The sequence below is a fragment of the Eurosta solidaginis genome, chromosome 4 (genome assembly GCF_040869045.1).
Source record: "Eurosta solidaginis isolate ZX-2024a chromosome 4, ASM4086904v1, whole genome shotgun sequence".
NCBI lineage: Eukaryota > Metazoa > Arthropoda > Insecta > Diptera > Tephritidae > Eurosta > Eurosta solidaginis.
Genome location: NC_090322.1, coordinates 269,007,813 through 269,027,978, shown reverse-complemented (window position 1 = coordinate 269,027,978; position 20,166 = coordinate 269,007,813). Strand labels below are relative to the sequence as shown.

General features: G+C 35.2%; 1 protein-coding gene across 8 annotated transcripts in view; it reads right to left on the bottom strand.

The window, feature by feature from the left end:
• LOC137251454 (probable phosphorylase b kinase regulatory subunit alpha) overlaps positions 1 to 19,291 on the bottom strand; it is a 108,392-nt gene extending 89,101 nt beyond the window's left edge. For 5 of the 8 annotated variants that reach the window (XM_067786053.1, XM_067786058.1, XM_067786057.1 and 2 more), the window contains exons 1-8: positions 19,187 to 19,291; positions 19,039 to 19,086; positions 18,358 to 18,963; positions 17,791 to 18,281; positions 17,538 to 17,714; positions 16,990 to 17,313; positions 5,981 to 6,128; positions 1,501 to 1,830 (exon numbers count right to left, since the gene is read on the bottom strand). In XM_067786053.1, coding sequence (XP_067642154.1) covers positions 1,501 to 1,830; positions 5,981 to 6,128; positions 16,990 to 17,313; positions 17,538 to 17,714; positions 17,791 to 18,281; positions 18,358 to 18,934 — 2,047 coding nt within the window. In that variant the 5' untranslated portion in view covers positions 18,935 to 18,963; positions 19,039 to 19,086; positions 19,187 to 19,291. The other 3 variants (XM_067786055.1, XM_067786061.1, XM_067786054.1) reach the window with 2 other exon arrangements.
• Positions 19,292 to 20,166: the final 875 nt, after the last annotated feature.

Here is a 20,166-nt window from a genome sequence, read left to right as displayed (position 1 = left end):
ACATTTTAGAGATAGCGATTGTTTTCCTAGTCATAGAACCACCTCTTGGGTGCAATCTCTAAATCGAAACACAAAATAAAAGAGAAACGCGAAAATTTTACAGCTTATAATCTGGTTCCTGGTTAAATATGTGCACGCCTAAATTAACTATTGTGGATTTATTGTAGATAGATGCATTTGTAAACGTTGTAAAGTCACGTTTTCGATGTACAATCTTACTAAAAAATAATACCTGTAAGTGGTAAAGTACATAAATAAATCAATATATTAGGCCCGGTTTTTCAGTATAAGTTCAACTCAGTTGGTTAATTAAACTACGCGGAAACTTAGTATGCAGTTTTACAGCGAACTTTAACTGAAGTTTAAGCTGAGCTTAAGCGGCAGATTTGGTAGGGTTAAACTTTAGTAAACCTATCAATTATTAGCGTTTTGTTACAAATTAAATTAACACTTCCTCTCAGGAAAGTGATCAAAGTTTCTTAATTTATACTTTTTATACCGTTTTCACACAGAAATTTAATCGAATCACAATTCTATTTAATGAAATAATTAAGCGAACATTGTCAGCAGCTCCAAAAAATATTTCGTTTTTACAAAAAATAGTTAAAATAGAAATCAGCTGTTTCCTTCTTAACTATAAATACAATCAAAATAAAATGCATGTGCATCTATCCATAGATATTGCACCTAACCAAATATGTGCCTATTTTCGAAAAAGCCGTATTATCTTTTGCAACAAATGCTGTGAAAATTAAATTTTGAAATTTTTTCGCGTTTTTCCATTTTTCGTAAATTATTGAAAATAATTTATTTTTGATTGTCATTTGTTACATTGACAATAAAATTCGAAGCACCAAGCAAAACAGACTGGATTTTTCACTCGATTAGGCATTCAATAAAGCAATAATGAGATAATCAGGAATTTGCATTTTGTATGGCAGATTGAGTTCAATTAGGGCTTTAATGCAGAAAACTTGACTAATTATTTCATTAAGCTTCTGTGTGAAATTGGCTTTACTTATGCTGATAACTAGCATAGCTCGAAAGTCTCAAGCGTTGTTTTTAAACAGTAACTCAGCTTGAAAATCAGCGTTCGCAAAAAATGCTTTGAGAGAAAAAGATAGTTCTCAACTTGAACTCAGGTGTGATTCTCTAATTGGACTCAAATGGAAAATTCCAATAGTTAGAGAATGATGTTGGATATAAAATCAGAAGTAGATATATATTTATCGAAGGCTGGATAAATATTTTTTTCGTGTTTTTTCTGGCGGGCGTTATTTCCTAAAAGTAAAAAATTCGAAATTGACCCAAATAAATATTAGGATCATGACGTTGTTGTTGCATTGACATGTTATATTTACTGCTTGTAGTTGACCTTCATTTTAAATTTGACCGGAGTTAAAGCAAACTTAGTTTAAGCTTAGCTTGAAGAACTACTGAAAAAACCAAGCCTAAAAACGACTTTTAAATATGAATAAACAAAAACAGGTTTCAACTTACAATCAACATTGATTGATCGGGTTTTTTTGATGGCACCTTTGCAAGACATACGCCTGCGCAATTGGCGCGGCCGTAAATGACCACCATGGAGTGTCATCATACCACGATGACTAAACGAACGTAACAAGTGCTCCTCCAAATATGCTTGTACATCGGGATGTAGACGATCTGGGTAACCGTCTTCGGTGCTTCCCAAAAAACTTAGATCTGTGATGGCTGATGTATTTAAAAAATCTTTGAGATTGCCCAACATGACACGCGTGCCATTTATATAGCCCGATTTGAGTTTACGCATTGTTTGAATCATAGCCAATGGTATTCTATCATGGTCTATGTGTATGAAATATTTTATTTTTAGTTGAATAATTAAAACAAAATTAGTAAAAATTTGTAGAGATTTTTTGTTATGTTAGTAATAAGCAATCAATTAGTCAATATTATATACATATGTATATACAGATATGTTTGTATGCGTAAACATATTCAAGTGTGCAAAAATTTAGTTTATCAATGAATACTCTGAAGAAAACAAGCAATTCCAAGAAAGAAGTAAACTATTGAATAGTACATATATGAGCGAATCCCAAATAAGGTCTACAACGAACCGAAAAAACCTATGAGGCCCGGCTACTACATAAATTCTGCTTTATCTGTTTATTTTGTACGGAGCATCGGATCATCAATCCACCTCCAATAATTTACTACTTTTGGAGACTTTGTCAATAAACCTTAGGTTTCCGTAAATAATTTTTGGGTGGGGAATTTGTATTTTCTTGCTAAGCAAGTTCTCTACAGTTCAGTTAATTTCGAGTCTTGAAGTCCCACTTGGGCTGATAATATCTCATAATAGCGCAATAGTGGACGACCCACATCTACTTTATGGCCCTTGACTTTAAGACGCGTTAAGATTGGTAAACAGTCATCACAATTGCACCCTTTTAACCAGTTTATGGATGGCTTGTCTAGCTAGGTTCTTGTTTATAATTCTTTAAGTGAAGTGGATTGATAGATCGAATTTCGTTCCCTCACGCATTCCTGCGATGCAGATTAGAACTCATTTGTATGCTTTTATGTGTATGATTACGATTCATAAGAGAGAAGAGAGTGTATCCCTTGAGGCCATCCCTTATCGTCCACAATTAACTCACTTGGCCCTGCAAGATCCATACTGATTTTGCTTCTCCTTAGCATAGCCAGAAAAAAAAACATAAAAGGCGCTATATACCTCCGAAGAGATTTTAGCCGGGTTTCTTTTCCAATTTGCATCGTACTTGTTTTATATTTTCCTACAAATTGGCCGGACAGGACCTACATGTTTTACGCCGACTCTGAACGGCATCATCAAGGCAGATGAGTTTTCACACCCCAGCGGGTTAGGGGGTCAGAATATACCCGCGGTAGGTATATATAATACCAGATTCAAGGGGCTGTGTAGCGCAACCTTTTCAGGTTGCCAGCGTAATATATAGCTTCTCCAAACCGAATTGTCAACCTCACCTATCCGCGGCGAATTCTGTTTCACTAACAGACGAGGCTCTGGCGACCCCAAGCTCCTCATGGAACTTTGGGGTGGGGAGGGAGGGATGACCTGAAGGTTTAACGTGACCATATAAATCGTTCCCGAGATGGTCGGGCTAGCACCTTAATGGTACTGTTTTACCGGAGGGTACCGGATCTGTATCCGGCAAGGGACCATCACATCGATAACACTCCCCAAAGCCTTCGGGGAGTAACCTTATCGCTACAACAACAACAACATCAGTTTTCACTGAGAAGCTGGTCATGACAGACTGGACCCTCTTAGAAAAATCTTTTTATAATTGATTAAACTTGTTTCTAACAATTTTGTAGTAGCTTTGCCCGGGAGTTGATTCCAAGATCTTTTGTGTGGTGGGCGAAGCACCCTACCACCACACTAAGGCGGCCGCCGCAACCAGCGAAAAATTGTGTGGTCTATTATATTTGCAAATCATATGTAGCTTGATCTATATATTGCTGTCGTTTTATTGAAGGTCCCTGAGATTTATATAAAGGCGGAGAGGGTTATACTTTTAGGCTTCAAAGCTTTCCTCAGATACTATATATTAAAAAAGTGTTATTTATTTTACTCAAGTGGAACTATGCAAGTGTCTAGATTTTACACCCGCCATAACTATTTATTTACAAGTAAGTATTTAAATAAAAGCGTGCAATAGATATACAACATTAAAAATAGTAGTTTGTGTTAGGCATTAGTCATATTTATATTAAGGTCTTAAAAGTATAGTCTTAACACTTGTGGTTAAGGCAAATTATCTTCCAATTTTTTACCAAACTGGAAAAGCTTTAACTAACTAAAATGTATAGACCAAAGGTATTTTTAATTTTTTTACAAAGGTAAAGGGCTTACGTAACAGTTAATTGTGAAATATATGTATGTATGTAAGTTTCTACAACGCATGCATGTGTAGGGCGGGTCGAATTGTATGAAAACTGGGGAAAAAAAACTTCAGGTACACATCCAGTTTCTGAATCTACGGGTCATACTGAGTAATATTGTCCATGGGACCATAGGTCTGAAATGAATTTCCCTAATTTTGTTAGAAAATTTTATAGCCCAATACGAATCCGAATTTGACATTTATTTTCATGTATTTTATTTGTGAGAGCCGCTAATCGGATTGGGAAATAAAAGCTTCTAACAAAATTAGGGAGGCTCGAGATTCATTTCAGACCTATGGTCCCATGGACAATATTACTCAGTATGACCCATAGATTCAGAAACTGGATGTGCTTTTTCAACAATAAATTTGACCCACCCTAATGTGTAGCTAGCTACTTTTCATCGCTAATAAAAAATCGTCGGCTTGTATTGAATACCCTCTATCAGCAAAAACTACGTTTTATCAGGAGAGCAAGAAAGCCGCTTTCATAGCTGAATTATCAATTGCTAATAATAAAGTACCCAATGGGTGCTAAAAAATCTCGTTGTGTATTGAAATCAGTTTTCTGTTCTAAATCTGGGGTTAGTAAAGCACCTCGTTTACCTCGTTGATAAGTTCAATATTTATCTTTTGCACAGAAATCAACAAAACTTATGATAAATTTTTGCCTCGTCAATTTTGAGTTAAATAAAAGAGTTGGACGCGTAAAATTTCTATTGATAGTCATAAGTAAGACCAACTGAACCTTAATCAGGTTATGCTATGCCTCACATTTTTAGAAATTTCACGCGTCCAACGCTTTTATTTGTCTGATGAAAGCCCTAGATTGATGAGGAGTGTGATGACTAGTATCTAGGACCTACCTAATTATTTTCAAGTTTTTAGTCTTTAGTTAATTGCCTATTATTTCTCATTCTATTTAGTTCATTTAGATACTCATTATTATAAAAAAAAAAATGGACGTGCATCGAAAATTTATCCATTTCTTAGTGGAGTGTTACCAATTTTTTAACGGTATTTAATCGATCTATTAACTTCGACACTTCGGCTTGTTATGAAACACATATCAAAGAGGATAAATATAATAAGAGCCACCAGCCTGCAGCGAGTGGCGAGTAACTCGCTGGAAAACAAAGAATTGAAGCTTAATGTTTTCTAAGAGGGACATTTTTGATTTGTCTCGCATTTATCCATGCGGTGTAGGCAAAGAGGATAAATATAATAAGAGACGTCACTCGGTACTTGTAGCCATTTGCTAAATGTTTTCTTCAAGGTAGTCGCTGGTTTTTTTTTTTGTTTTTGGCGAGATGTGCATAAAATGTCTTCTATACATTTTTGTGGGGTATTTGTGTTTATTTTTCCGACTATATTTAATTAATTAATTAATTCTCTTTCAAAAAATCACATTTGCACTGGCATGAAGACAGTGACAAGCTGATAAGAAATCGATAGAAAGCTGATCTCAATCGAAATATCGATGATAATAAAACAAAAGAGTATATGTATCGTTTGTTCCCGATGAGAATCCGCCGAAGCTCTTATCCAAAAGCCCGAAACTATAACCGCATTTTTTACATGTATATACACCTACAGTTGTGCTAAAAAACCCCATCGACAAATACACATAGTAGCAGTGTATGAAGAAATAGTGGTTACACAAACCTTTTCGGTCAAAGTGTCTAGGGCATACCAAAATTGAAAGTGGAGAATAGTGAAGACACGCACACTTTTTAGTACTAATTTTATGCGCAATAACTTCTTAAAGTTATGTACACTGCAGTCCATATAAGATTAAGTGCATATATATAAAAAAAAAAAATATATATATATATGCCTTAGACACTACGATCGAAAAGGTTTGTGTCTCCACTATTTCTCCATACACTACTCCTTTTAATTTATTTAAGGCGAAAAAGTTTAGAATTTTAAAGCCAAGCTTAGTATCATGCAAGCTTAGGCAAATCGCTGCCACAAAGAACTGCATACATCCATACATACTACAAACATGAATAAAATGATTGCTAATTTATGTTTTTAAAAAATGGTCATGTAGTTACCGAGCATGTAATGTGTAGCCATAAGAGTTATGGTAGGTCTTCCTAGCATGTGCCGCCAATTGTTTGTTAGGAAAGCTAAATTGGTTGTGAAATTGCTAGCAAGCAAATCGGGATCACGAGTGGTGTAGTATTCTTCAAAGTCGATATTCTGCGATGGAGTTCATTCCAATAATTGATAAAATACGAGCAAATTTATTTCAAATGTAGGTACGGTTTTCAAGTATTTAAAATATGTTTACCGTCACTAATAAAGGTTAACTTAAACAAGATTGCTGCTACTTTTAGAGAAAACAATATTTCTGGTTTAGCTTTAAAAATAAGTAGCGAGCACTTTTTTACTTTGTGCGAAACTCAAATGTCAGCAGGTTCGCCAAAATAACCAATGTTTGTCCACATACCGCCAGATAAATCACCTTCAAAATTCCCTTGAAAACTCTATCTAAGGAACATTTTTACAACGATAAAAACATCCAGGATACCTACAAAGGATCTTAGTGAATGATGTTTTCCAAGAGGATGCTATTTCGCCTAAGATTTGGCTTATTTACTTTTTTACTTAAGGTTTTTGCTTTTGAATGTATGTGTTTTTTGAAATATTTGTCTCTTATTATTAGCTTCAGGGATGCTTCATAGTCACGGGTGGAACAATTGTACGCAATATTTCATCTTTGTTAAAGCGTTTTAATAGGAAGATTGGCAGACTTACATTTCGTTAGGTGCCCCCCATAAATTCAGAAAACAAAAATTCAGAAACACATTTTTTCAGAAAACATTAGAACCCTTTTTACAGCAAGACAAAATTCAGAGGTCAAAACTCAGAAGTCAAATTTCAAAAGTCAAAATTCAGAAAGTTATCAGACGACAGAAAAACATTAAATTTTTCTCAAAATTCAAAAAAGTTCATTTATTTGGAAGGAATTATGCATGGCGGAACTATACAAGGTGGCAGCATGATGACATACCCACAAACACAAATAAAAGTTCCATGTACTTTGTTTTTGTAAATTCGATGGGCTAATGTCAAAATCGTACTGCGCCGAAGTTGATGTATCAAAACAAATGAAAAAAGTACAGAATCAGCTGTCCCGTGTTCCGCCATGGAATTATGTATAAAGAAAAAGTAGTAAAATGTAAAATTTTAAATTAAGTGTGTCACCGACAGTTTGCTTGTGAGAGCATTGAGGGCATTCGCTGGTTGACTTTGAAGCAGAACGGTAGTCAGTTCGTGGTACAATCAATTTCCTTAAAAATTTGAATTATAATTTAACCTAAACCTTTTGTTAATTAATTTTTTTTGTTTTGTGTTTTTGCAACGGCTTAAGAGCAACGTACAAGGGGCAGTGGTGTTTATAGCTGCAATATTGAAGAACGTTCTGGAATTCTATTGAGGAGAATTATTGTGAGCCATACGAGCTGAACAACGGCGAGACGTTCAAGAAAAACCAACGTGATTACAAGTGAATTTCTGCAGAACTGGAAAAAAAAGAAGCAAGACAATTTTTTTAATTTTTTTTAATGACAATTGCATGCAGAAAAGTTAACTACACTATAATATGGGAAAAATGATCAAATTAAACACTTTAAAGGTTGATCAAATCAACAAATTGCTACAAAACCAAGGTGCGACGGTAATGGGCAATAAAGCAACAAAAATTATTAAATTGACAGAAATGTACGGCGCTGATGAAGTTGATGCTGAAGAGTTGGAGGTAAGCACCGAAGTTACAGCTATGCAGAAACAAATGGAAGAAATGCGTGGCATTATTGCGGGGCTGGCTAAGTCTGTAAACGATTTGGTGACAGTACAGACAAGGCAAACGTTAACACCGTCGAACGCCACAACGATTCCAGCAGAAGCAAGTTGCCACGATAACCATTCAACTGCCACAACAGAGGTTCACGCTGAAATACCAAGGAGTTCATCGGAACATGAGTTTAATGGTACACCAATAGCAGATCGTCCATTGTTAGTCCCAATGACGCAACGTGAATGGAAAAGAAGCGCAGTACATGACATCATCGCAATATTACCTGATTTTGATCCATTAAAAGGGAGTTTAACATCGAAACAGTTTGTTGATAAAGTTATACAGCTACGAGAAGCATACGGATGGTCTGAGCAAGAAATTTTGTTAGCCGCTCAATCAAAGTTGAAAGGGGTGGCCAAAGAATGGACCGATGCACAAACCGCATTTCAACGATGGTCAGCTTTTGTATCAGCATTTCACACATTTCATTTCCATTTCCACATTTTCCTTTCACAATGTGTACGGCAGAAGTGCACGCGGAATTATCACGAAGAAAGATGCGAACAATTGAAACTTTTAGTCAATACTATTACGCTATGTTAAATATTGGTAGGCGAGGTAAGGTTGATGAAGAATCAATCAATACATACATATGTTATTGGGGGGTTAAATGACAGTAATTTAACACGCACCCTTATGGCAATGAAATTATCAACATGTAACGATTTATTGCGATCTCTTGATAGTTTAGCAAATGTATATTGTGCGTTCAAAGGTACAGACAGTGGTAATAGAAATGTAAACGAGGTAACACGAAATGTTACTACAGAGAAGAAATATACAAAATGTTTTAATTGCAACGAGTATGGACACATTGCAGCAAAATGTCCAAAGCCTCCAAGAAAGGAAAGATGCGCAAAATGTAACAAGGTGGGACACGATTCTAAGTCTTGCCGCTATGAAAAATCAACGGTTGCGAAGGTAGTTAGTGAAAATTTATATCCACCGTTAATGTCAAGGGTCTTGCTGAATGGTGACCAGTATTCGGCGTTTATCGATACTGGCAGCGACACATCAATCATATCCGAATCCAAAGTACCAACCAATGTGGAAAAGAAAGTATGTGTTAGAAAGTTAGAGGGATTTGGGGGTGCAAGCGTTGAAAGCAAAGAAGAGATTGAAGTAGAATTAGTTATAGAAGGCAGCGCACTGAATACGAAATTGCATGTAGTACCCGACGAGTTTATGCCATACGATCTGTTCATTGGACGAGATGTTTCGTGTCGAAAAGATTGTTCACTAGTTATACAGTCGGAAAATATGCAAATACAGAAAAATACGGCAAAGGGTTCTAATGTTAATGTATCATTAAGCAAAGATGAAATGCATGAAGTACTTCATTTACTAGAAAAATACGATGATTGTTTTGCAGAAGATTTAGGAAAGCTTGGACGTTGTAAAACAACAACTATGGAAATCGTTGTCAGCACCGAGAAACCAATTACAGGTAGGCAGTACCAGGTACCTTTTATCCAAAGACCTGTACTTTGCACGATAATTGACGACTTGCTTAAGCACAATATAATTCGTCAGAGTTCATAACCTTATGCAGCTCCAGTTGTAATAGTGAAGAAGTCAAACGGGGAAGATAGAATGTGCGTTGACTTTGGGGCACTTAATGCGGTCACCATAAAAAAACAATTCCCAATGCCAATAGTAGAAGAGCAGTTGTCAAAGCTTGGGGGTAATACGTTTTTTACCACCCTTGATATGACTGCAGCATATTATCAAATTCTATTACATAAGGAGAGCAAGAAGTTCATAGCGTTTTTGACGCCTGAGGGATTATACGAGTATAATGTAATGCCATTTGGACTTATTCAACTTGTACGTGGTTTGAGAAACCGAGACAAAATTATAAGCTACGTTGATGAGGTTATAATCGCAACAAAGAATGTTAGTGAAGGTATTGGTGTCCTAGCCGAGTTTTTGGAGGCAGTACGAAATGCTGGTCTCACGCTAAAACCAAGTAAATGTACTTTTATGTCAAGAAATGTTAAATTCTTAGGCCATGTCGTAAGTCAAGATGGTATTAAGCCTGGTGAGGAGAAAACAAAATCAATTAAAGCTTTTCCTCAACCCACTAATGTAAGTAAAGTCCGTCGATTCCTTGGCTTAACAGGGTTTTTCAGGAAGTTTTATACCAGATTATGGTAGTACCGCTATGCCGCTAACAACGTTACTAAAGAAAGCACAAACATTCGTGTGGACAGACGAACATGCCATAGCTTTTGAAAAATTAAAACATGCACTTTGCACTCAGCCGGTGTTAGTTTTGTTTGACGTAACAAAGAGCCACGAAGTACACACCGACGCTAGTTCCATAGGGCTATCTGGAGTGTTGTTGCAGCTAGAAGGCGAGGATTGGAAGCCGGTACACGCAGACGATGTAATGCAGCTGAGTCTACGTATCCATCACATGAATTAGAAGTATTGGCGATCGTAGAGACGCTTGAACGATTACGAGTTTTTTTAGTCGGTACTCCATTTGTTGTACGAACGGACTGCAATGCAATTGCAACAACTAAGTCCACTACAGCATTGAAGCCGCGCATTGCCAGATGGTGGCTAAAACTACAAGAATTTGATTTTACATGTACATATCGACCTGGGTCTAAGATGCAGCACGCAGACTCACTTAGTCGAGCGCCTGTTGAAATATCGAAAGGTACAAACACTGTTGCAGAAAAGGTATTGAAACTTAACCGAGGTAATACGATTGATGATTGGATTTACTCAATGCAACTCCAAGATGAAAATTGAAAACGAATAAGCGATATAATTACAGGGAAAGAAACGGCAGATGAAGCTACAATTAAACAAATGAAAACCGATTATACGATGCATAACAGTCGATTATTTAGAAAAGCTAAGGGCGAAATGAAATTAGCAGTACCAAAGGCAGTAAGATGGCGAGTTGTTAAGTCATGTCATGATGATGACTCTGGACATTTTTCTTTAGAAAAAACATTGCAGCGACTATGCAAACATTTTTGGTTTCCACGCATGCGGAGGTATGTCAAATCATACATAGCAGCTTGTGAAGTGTTGCTTAAATAAAATGACGGGAGGTAAACCGCAAAGCCAATTGCACGTAAGCGATGTGTTGCCGATCCCATTTAGGCACATCTTTATTGATCATGTGGGTCAATTCCAACGCAGCAAATCAGGGTTTTCGTACATATTAGTAGTTGTATGCGGATTCAGTAAGTACGTAATCCTAAATGCAGTCAGAACTACGAAAACTGAACCAGTCGTAAAAGCATTAGAAGAAATCATGGTCATTTTTGATCAACCACTTAAAATAACATCAGATCGAGGTACGGCATTCACTTCGAAGCAATTTGAAGAATTCATTTCCAATCATGGTATTCAACACAACAAAACTGCAGTACGAACACCAAGAGCTAACGGACAGGCCGAACGCGTAAATAAAACAGTTATCAACGCTTTGAAATGTATGAGCGAAACGGCCAAAACATGGGATAAAATGCTTCCAAACATTCAATGGATGATTAATTCTCAACGTAATGAGGTAACAAAATACACGCCTAATGAACTTGTGTTTTATTTCAATCCCAGAGATGTAACATACAACCGAATGATACAAGCTATAAACGATGATGATAAGGGTAATCCAGATATCGAGGTGAAACGTGATGAAGCAGCAAACAATATAATGGCAGAGAGACATAAGTGGAAAGAGCGTTATGACAAAAGACACCAAACTCCAAAGAAATATGATGTTGGCGACTTAGTGGTCATTGATCATGTTCCAAATGCAACAGGTCTCTCCCATAAGCTGGATCCCGCATTTAAAGGACCATATATTGTTACGAAAGTACTTAACTACGACAGATATATTATCTACCAGACTCAACACATACACAAAGACGTTATTGCAACATATGTAGTGTGGATCATATAAAACCGTGGTGTGCATTGATTCCTGAACTTGATGGTATCGACGACGACGATGATTCGTCCATGCAGGACGAAATGTCAGGAAAGGCCGAGCTGTCACCGACAGTTTGCTTGTGAGAGCATTGAGGGCATTTGCTGGTTGACTTTGAAGCAGAACGGTAGTCAGTTCGTGGTACAATCAATTTCCTTAAAAATTTGAATTATAATTTAACCTAAACCTTTTGTTAATTAAATAAACAAATACATGTATTACTTTTATAAACGTGGTGAGACTATTCATTTTAATCCATTTGGACATTCCTGACATGTGCAATAGCAAGCATGTAATTAATTAAATCTTTTCGCGTTTGTCTTTTTCAAATGAATTTACAGTATTAAAAAACGAAGCCTTTATATTTTATCTTGCGTTTCCGATATGGCTCGCCTCCAGCTGATAATTGCTGCAGTTTTGTTTCTGTTACTACATGTTCGTTTTTTATTTTCTTTATGAAATTAAATATGTTAGCGTGTGTCCCAAACGCACTTCGAATGACGTTGTGCCGCCTTTGGTGATATTATACATATTCCATAATTCGATTGGATATATAACGCCTTCTTTCGACGTTGCTGTGTTCCAGGCTGAAAAAATTTCAGAAGTCAAAATTCAGAAACTAATCAGACAGCAAAAAAACATAAAATTTTGCGCAAAATTTAATGTTTTTTGCTGTCTGATTACTTTCTGAATTTTGGCTACTGAAATTTGACTTGCGAATATTGATTTCTGAATTTTAATTTCTGAATTTTGGCTTTCTGAAAAAGGGTTCTGATGACTAATGTCTTCTGAAAAAATGTGTTTACGAATTTTTTTTCTGAATTTATGGGGGAACCATTTCGTTATTAGTGTTATGGAAAAACTCACAATATCTCTTTTGACGTGCAAACTATAAGAAGTTTTAAAATTGAAAATATATATATTAGTTTAGATTTTCATGGCAGAAATACACTCAAAGTGTTTGCGAAACCACTGCCGACGGGCGACCGCGATACAAAAACTTTTTTTAAACATTTTTCGATGTTGCTTTGATATTTGATATATAAGTCAAGTTTATCAAATAAAGATGATCTGCAATCAGTATTTCGGCTTGTTGTTGCTTCAGTTATAAAGAAATTGTTTGAAAGCTTTATCAAAAGAAGATACTTCAACCTCATTTAAATAGTTCAAACAGGACTTGATTTGAAGATATAAAAAAACAGTATAATTTAAGCTCTTTTGGTTTTGGGTTTTTGAAGGTTTTTTATCTACAACGTTGCTAATTTTATACAAAAAAATATTTTCACACAAGGATACAAAGATACCTTTTCCATGGAACCTCCTTTCGGTTAAATTCATAGTTTACAAGCATCAAAAATGGCTGTGTTGCTCAGAATTGCCAGTATCGGTGAACTCGACACAGTTTTTACGCTTCCATTGAGCGTACGCACATTCCCTTTTTTTACACAAAAAGTTTAAAAATCACCACATTGCCAAATTGAGACTGTGATCAACCTTTTATGTTAACGTTTAACTATTGGCAATTTGAAATTATTCAAATTATTTACATTTGAAAAATTTCAGTAAGTTCATGGCTTCAACAAAGGAGTAACGATAGACAATGTTATTCTCAAGTGGGTGGTACCTGCTTAGGTTACCATTCAAAGCAATTCTTAAAATATTTTCAGTTGGTTGACGCAATTAAATTAAAAGTTACTATGAGCAGCTTGATTGAAACATTTAATTGTAATCGGAAATGAATGAGTTTGTACTAAATGATCTGCTTTTTGTAATCACTAATTTAAGGTGAAGCTTGTTTTTTAATTGCGATTTTGGGACTGACTGATGATGTATTCTAGACTGGGTCGAGTGAGAAAAAAGCGAAAGTCCGCCCTAAATTTGAAGTTTATGTTGGGGGGGTTTCGGATTTTTTTATTCTTGTAAATACAGCTGAAATAATTTTTTTCTTTTCGTTGTAACTTGGTTGCAACAGAGATAATCTCTATAATTCCTTGTAATGCTCTTTTGAGCTCCGAAATCGTGTTTATAGTTGTTTCTGATTAAAAAATTGTAGCCGCTTAAAGTATGATTTTCTTTTCACCAAATTAAGAAAAATCGAGTACGTGAAAACGACTGCAGAGCTCAAAATGCCAATGTTGGTTTTCATTCAACCTTCCTATCATGGCTTAAATCTTATCTTTCTCTTCGCAAGTGTGTAATCGTTGTAGATGATTGTGAGTCCGATCCCTTCATTGCCTCCTCAGGCATTACTCACGGCAGTATCCTGGGTCCCCTCCTTTTTGTATTTTTTATTAATGATATATCTTCCTGTTTTTTATCCTCTAAGTTCCTTTTGTATGCGGATGATTCGAAAATCTTTTCAAAAATTTTGTGTATTTCTGATGCACATAGTCTTCAAAATGATCTGGAAAATGTAGCCACCTGGTGCAGAATAAAGCACTTGCAACTCAATATTAGTAAATGTATTCACATAACTTTTTCAAAATCCCGTTCCTAAATTCCTACATCATATGATATTAATGGATCTAAACTGGCTACGCAGTCTAAAATTCGAGATTTAGGAGTAATTTTTGACTCCAAGTTTATGTTTCATGATCATATAAATCATGCAATTGCTAAATCATATGCTATGCTTGCCTTAATACGCCGTTGTAGTACTGATTTTACTGATCCATACACTCTAAAACTTCTTTACACCTCGATGGTTCGTTCCACGTTAGAATACGCTGTGTTTATATAGAGACCATTTTACGATTGCCATATAAAGAGGCTAGAACGGGTGCAAAAGACCTTCATAAAATTTGCTCTGCGCAGATAGAACTTTGAAGAGACTATTTCATCTTATAATGCTAGATGTTTCCTTATTAACCTGAAGACGTTGGATAACAGAAGAATCTTGCTTTCGCTTAGCTTTGTGTTTGACATCATTCAAGGCATAGTAGACGCTCCAACTCTTTTAGAACGAATTAACTTCTTGGTTCCACAGATGAACCTAAGAAGTAATGATTTGTTTTTTAATGAATGCGTGAGGACTAACTATGCATATTATGCTCCTCTCATCAGCACCTTACGAGCGTTTAATTTGTTCTCAATTGACAAATCTAAATTCAAATTAAAATTAAATGAATGTTTAAAAAACAATTATTTTGTAAATATATTTAATTCGTTATGTATTCTGTAAGAAATATTGTATTTCAAAGATTACTATATTTAAATAAATAAATAAATAAAAAAGGGACATTAAAGGGAACTATGGAGATTCCTAAGGCAAAAATAATGACATATAAATTTTAAAAATGGCTTGTAAAATAACCAAGTTACAACAAAACAACATTTTGGCTCTATTTGAAAGGAAAATAAAAATTTATTTTTTCGAGATCCCCTCAGCATATGCGGACTTTTGCAGTGTTTTATTTCGTTGGGGCTCTAATGTAATCACTACTGTATTTATGTGTACTGTATGTAATTTTAGATAGTATGTAGAATAATTTATCAGATAATTTTTAGCTATTTTATGTATGCATATGATTAGATAAACAAACTACTCAATCGTTCACTAAGTATATACGTACATACTTATCTACAAAAATTTAAAAATAAAAAACTTTACATACAAACATACATATCGTCGATGCCTTCGAAAAACCATCTATCGACAAAGGCTCAAAACCGCCCAATCCCACCATGTGGCAAACTTGAGATTTCTTAACCCTGAGCTCAATGCATCCAGCTCCATTCAAAAAAACTATAAATTTCATATTTGAATGCCAATTTTGTTAACGGGAAAAAACAGTAGCATTTTTGAGCATATACATTCTTAATGTTCTAACATATTTAGGAAAAAATTACTTTAATCTATCATGAAAAAAAAATCCCAAAGAAAAAACGGTGTAAAATAAGTTTTTCTGCTCCCTTGTAAAATTCAAATGCCGTCAGATAGACGCAGTTGGTCAGTAGATGGTTTTGCCAAGGCATCCACGATATACATATATCAACGGCATGCAATAAAAATGGATTGAAAATTAAGAGTGAATAAAAGAAAAACTTTTAAACTTATCCTTAAAAATGAGGTACAAACAAAAAAATCAGTAAAAATGGGACAAGTTAAGTTTTTCTTTTATTCGCTCTTAAAATAAATCCATTTTCTATTGCCGCTCATTCATATGTAAAAGCAAGCCTGAAACTTTTGTTAAATGTTAAAATGTTATAACAAGAACACAGATATGCATAACGCGTTAAAAATGTTAATGACAACATCCAAATTCGAAAGTATCATTTACATATAAACTTGAAAATGCAACTTGCTTTTACATATAATAATGAAGATATAGGTGATAGTATATGCATACATAGAATAGAAGCGATGTAGAATAAACAGAAAAATAATAACATAAACAATTTTAAAACAGCAAAAACCATTTTTAAGTAAACATAAAAATAATATTTAACCGACCTAAGTGAATTTTTCTCACAACTAGAGTGACTAACGGACGACCCAGCAGATCCCAGGCGGACTTAAGAAAATTTATCTCTCCTTTCAGGATGTCAATCATTAATTCATTATCAGATGCGATATAAAAACGACTCAAGTCAACAAACTAAGGTAAATGTACCACAATAAATATTTATATATATATTTTTTTTTTCATTTAAAGAAACAATCGACATTTTTACTACGTACCTACTTATGTGTTCATGAATACTAGATTGGTTCGTATAAACATTTTAATCGTCAAGCTTGAAAACTTGTACTAATGTTAATAAGGCCGTATCTGAGCGAAGTCTAAGGAGACCGGTTAAACGGGTTGTAACTGAAAAAATTATTTTTTGTCAAAAAAGCTTCGATTTTTAATTAATTTATTTCCTATTCACAGTTCGCAAAAGACATGAATTGGTAAACCAGAATATAGACTGTCTGTCTGTCTTCTATAGAATAGTTTAGCACATTAAGTCCTTAAAAAATTGTGGAAAGAAATTTAACTAAATTTAGTTCATAACTCTTCTGTCAAAAATTTGTTTATTTCAATTACAACCAGCCTCCTGAGATACGACTTTATTAACGACTTCGTTCAGATACGACCTTATTAACATAATGTCGGACACGTCCTTTTTAATAAAACTTTTAAGTTACGACGTTTCTATTAGGATAGGTCCATATATGATTAAATGTGCACACATACATAAGTACGTATTATAAAAATGACGGTGTATAGATTAAATTGCTTAAAATAAAAAAGTCAACTCACTTGCGGTGTAAAAGCAAATATACGATCCTTGAGTGAATATAGTTTACTTGTGCTTAAAATGCCCACATCACGGGATTTACGTCCAGTTAAACCCAATTTGCGATTGCGTCCCAAATATGTGTATAAGTGGCTGAGTACACGTGCTGGTTGAACTTCGATTGGTGCAACCTCTGCGATCGTTTGTACGTGCAAATCATGCTCAGTTAATTTGTCACGTATTTCGTTATCCTCAGCTATGATCACCACTTGTACTACAACATCGGGCTTTTTCTGTGCACCCAAACGTCGATTGAGTGGATCCAGTTCACCAACTGCTAAAAAGCCCTATTAACGAATGGAAATACGTTAATGTATGCAATAGTTGGCGCGAATGATATTTTGCTTTCTATTCTCTTTGCTTTTAGGATATACAGAAGGGACGTAAAGCCACACTTTAATCGTGACATGTGTATGGAAAAATAAATGTTCAGTAAGATTCGTTTGAAGTCAAATATTGAATATTAACAATATATTTTTTTGAACAGTTATTACTTTCCGTAGTAAAATACCTCTTGTAACAGACGACCTAATATAAATAAAGATTGACCCCATAGGAAAGGGCATCTGCCAACAACTTCTCGTGGTTGAGAGCCTGGTTGTTGATATTCGTTCGATACCAAATCGTGTGGTACCGCGTAGCTTTCTGGTATAAGTAAGGTTCCATCATCCGCACGTACCATAATTTGCTAGAAAAGATATAATAATAAAATCAGTGGCCAACAGTACAACATTAGCTACACGTAATTTAATGGTTATGTTTACTTCAAGGCGATCAGCGTATTCCTTAACTGCCAGTTTATCATTTTGAAATGCGTGAAACAGTATAAGGTAACAGTAAAACAAAGGCCATTCGCATTCGATATTTTCAAACATGCGCAATTCCCAACGTTCGTAGTATAGGCGAGATGGATCTTCTTTAGGTGTACGGTAGCCATCGCGCAAAAAACGTTTACATCCATATTTTCCTTGTAGTCGAGACAAGATAGCATCTTTTGTATTTAGAATTAATTGTGGATCATCAGCAGCAAACGCTGGAAATCCAATTACACAAAGCAATCCCGAATCAAGTTCTTTGCTATTTGATTCGCGTGGCAACATAGACTGCAGGACAGCCTGACATTTGTGAGCTTCATCAGCTAAAACGTGGATAACACTTGCGGGACCGCCTCGTGCACCAAACAAATCCAATTCATTCATTGCCTCTAAAGCTGCTTTGGCCATACCAATAGAACTTGCATTTAATTCTGGTTCACCTGTTTCATAAATAACAATAAGTAAGGTGTGTAAGAAAAAATTATTTGTTAAATACTAACGGATGCTTATTCTTACCGTGATTTGTCTTGTCTCCTCTTTCCCATATGCCATAATCTGGAATGCAATATGCCGATTCTATGTAAAATACTAAATTTTGTATAAAAGAAACTTCATCTAAAGAAAAGACAATTTGCAATCCTGATGCGGTCATTTGAGCTAGGATCAGCAAATATAGAGACACAGCGTCAATTTGTAAATGTCCCCATTCTGCGTCACCAACAACAGGTTGACCATTTTTACTTGAATATTTTGCATGTAAAGAATCCAATGGATTTTGAGTCATTTTAAACCGTTCAACTTTGTCCTTCTGATTCATCATTGCCATTAGCAATCCTCTCATAAGCTTTACACAACTCTGTTCTAATTCATAACATTTCGCCCGATCTTCATCTTGATCAGCAATTTTTTTATAAGCCATAGAGAGACCCCATACAGCTAAAATACAATAGACATTATCACGAATCCAAGCATGCGAATTAATTTTTGAGGCTGGGAATAAGCCAGTGACAGGTTCCTGATGTGCCATAATCAAACGATGCACAATTCGCTGGTAATAGTCCAGGCGCACACCTGAATTACTTCGCGAACGCATTTTCTATTATAAAACCGCGAATTTCTTTTCTAATACGTATGTAAGTGCGAAAGAAATTACATTATTTCAAGGTGCTCTTTCGACTTCACTGCAGGCAGACTTACTGCGAATATCCTTATGTAAGCTTTGATCTTCCTTCCTCGAATTTTATTCTGAAATATTGATAGTACACAATAAAATATAGCACAAGTCTCTTTTACAACTTAATATACTGAAAGATATTAAATAAAAAGAATTTTAAACAGATAATACCACAAATGAAATAATGCCAGATGATTGTTGCTGGGCTTCCGTCTTTCTAAAATGTCACACCAATGTCAAAGTAATAACTTCAAAAACAGCTGACAGGAAAAACAATGGGTGCTTTCAGGAAACATTATTTTTGTTGATATGTTGCAACCATGTTTCCGTAAATTTAAGGGATATTGAAATTGTTCAATTTTCTATGCAATTTCAGTTGCTCGGCAAACATTTTTACATTGATAAATTATTTTGAAAGCTATTTGCAAGAATGAAATGTCACTAAAAAGGAAAACAAATTTTATATAAGAAATTAAAAAATTAAGAAATTTGTTTATGTTTTTTAATTTAATTTGAAAATAAAATTGTTTTTAAGAATCTCCAAACGTAAACAAACGCAGGGTTGGATTCAAACGTTGGTCGCCTATCACCTACCAGCTCTGTAGCATGCAATTATCGCATGCCCGTTTACATCATTCAATTGCCATCATCCGGTGGCAAAAATCCTGAGCCAGATAAATAATTTTGCATGTAAATGCAACAACAACGATTTGAGCCAGATAAATCCAGATAGAAGTCTGGTTCAATTTGTGAGCCACATAATTTGTTGATTACTTCTTTTTAGTTTGGCAACGCTGCCTTTAATAAACCTACCTTTTCAAAAATAGATGTCGCTGCTTAGCCTTTCAACATATGAGTTAAATGAAAAACAGCGGCGACTTGTGCCTATCACATTTCACGTGTGCGAATATTTCACGACATCTGCTCTCAAGTCCATCAATAATCCAGAGCATTCCCGTGAGAATTGAGCGTGAGTCGGAGCTGTAAAACTCACTGGATGACGGCATATATCAAAATATCGCCTGCGAAATAGATCAATAGATCCCGTCGCAAAGATCCTGAGCCAGGTAAATAGTTTTGCATGTAAATGCAACAACAGCGATTTGAGACAGATAAATCCAGATATAAGTCTGGTTCAATTTGTGAGCCAG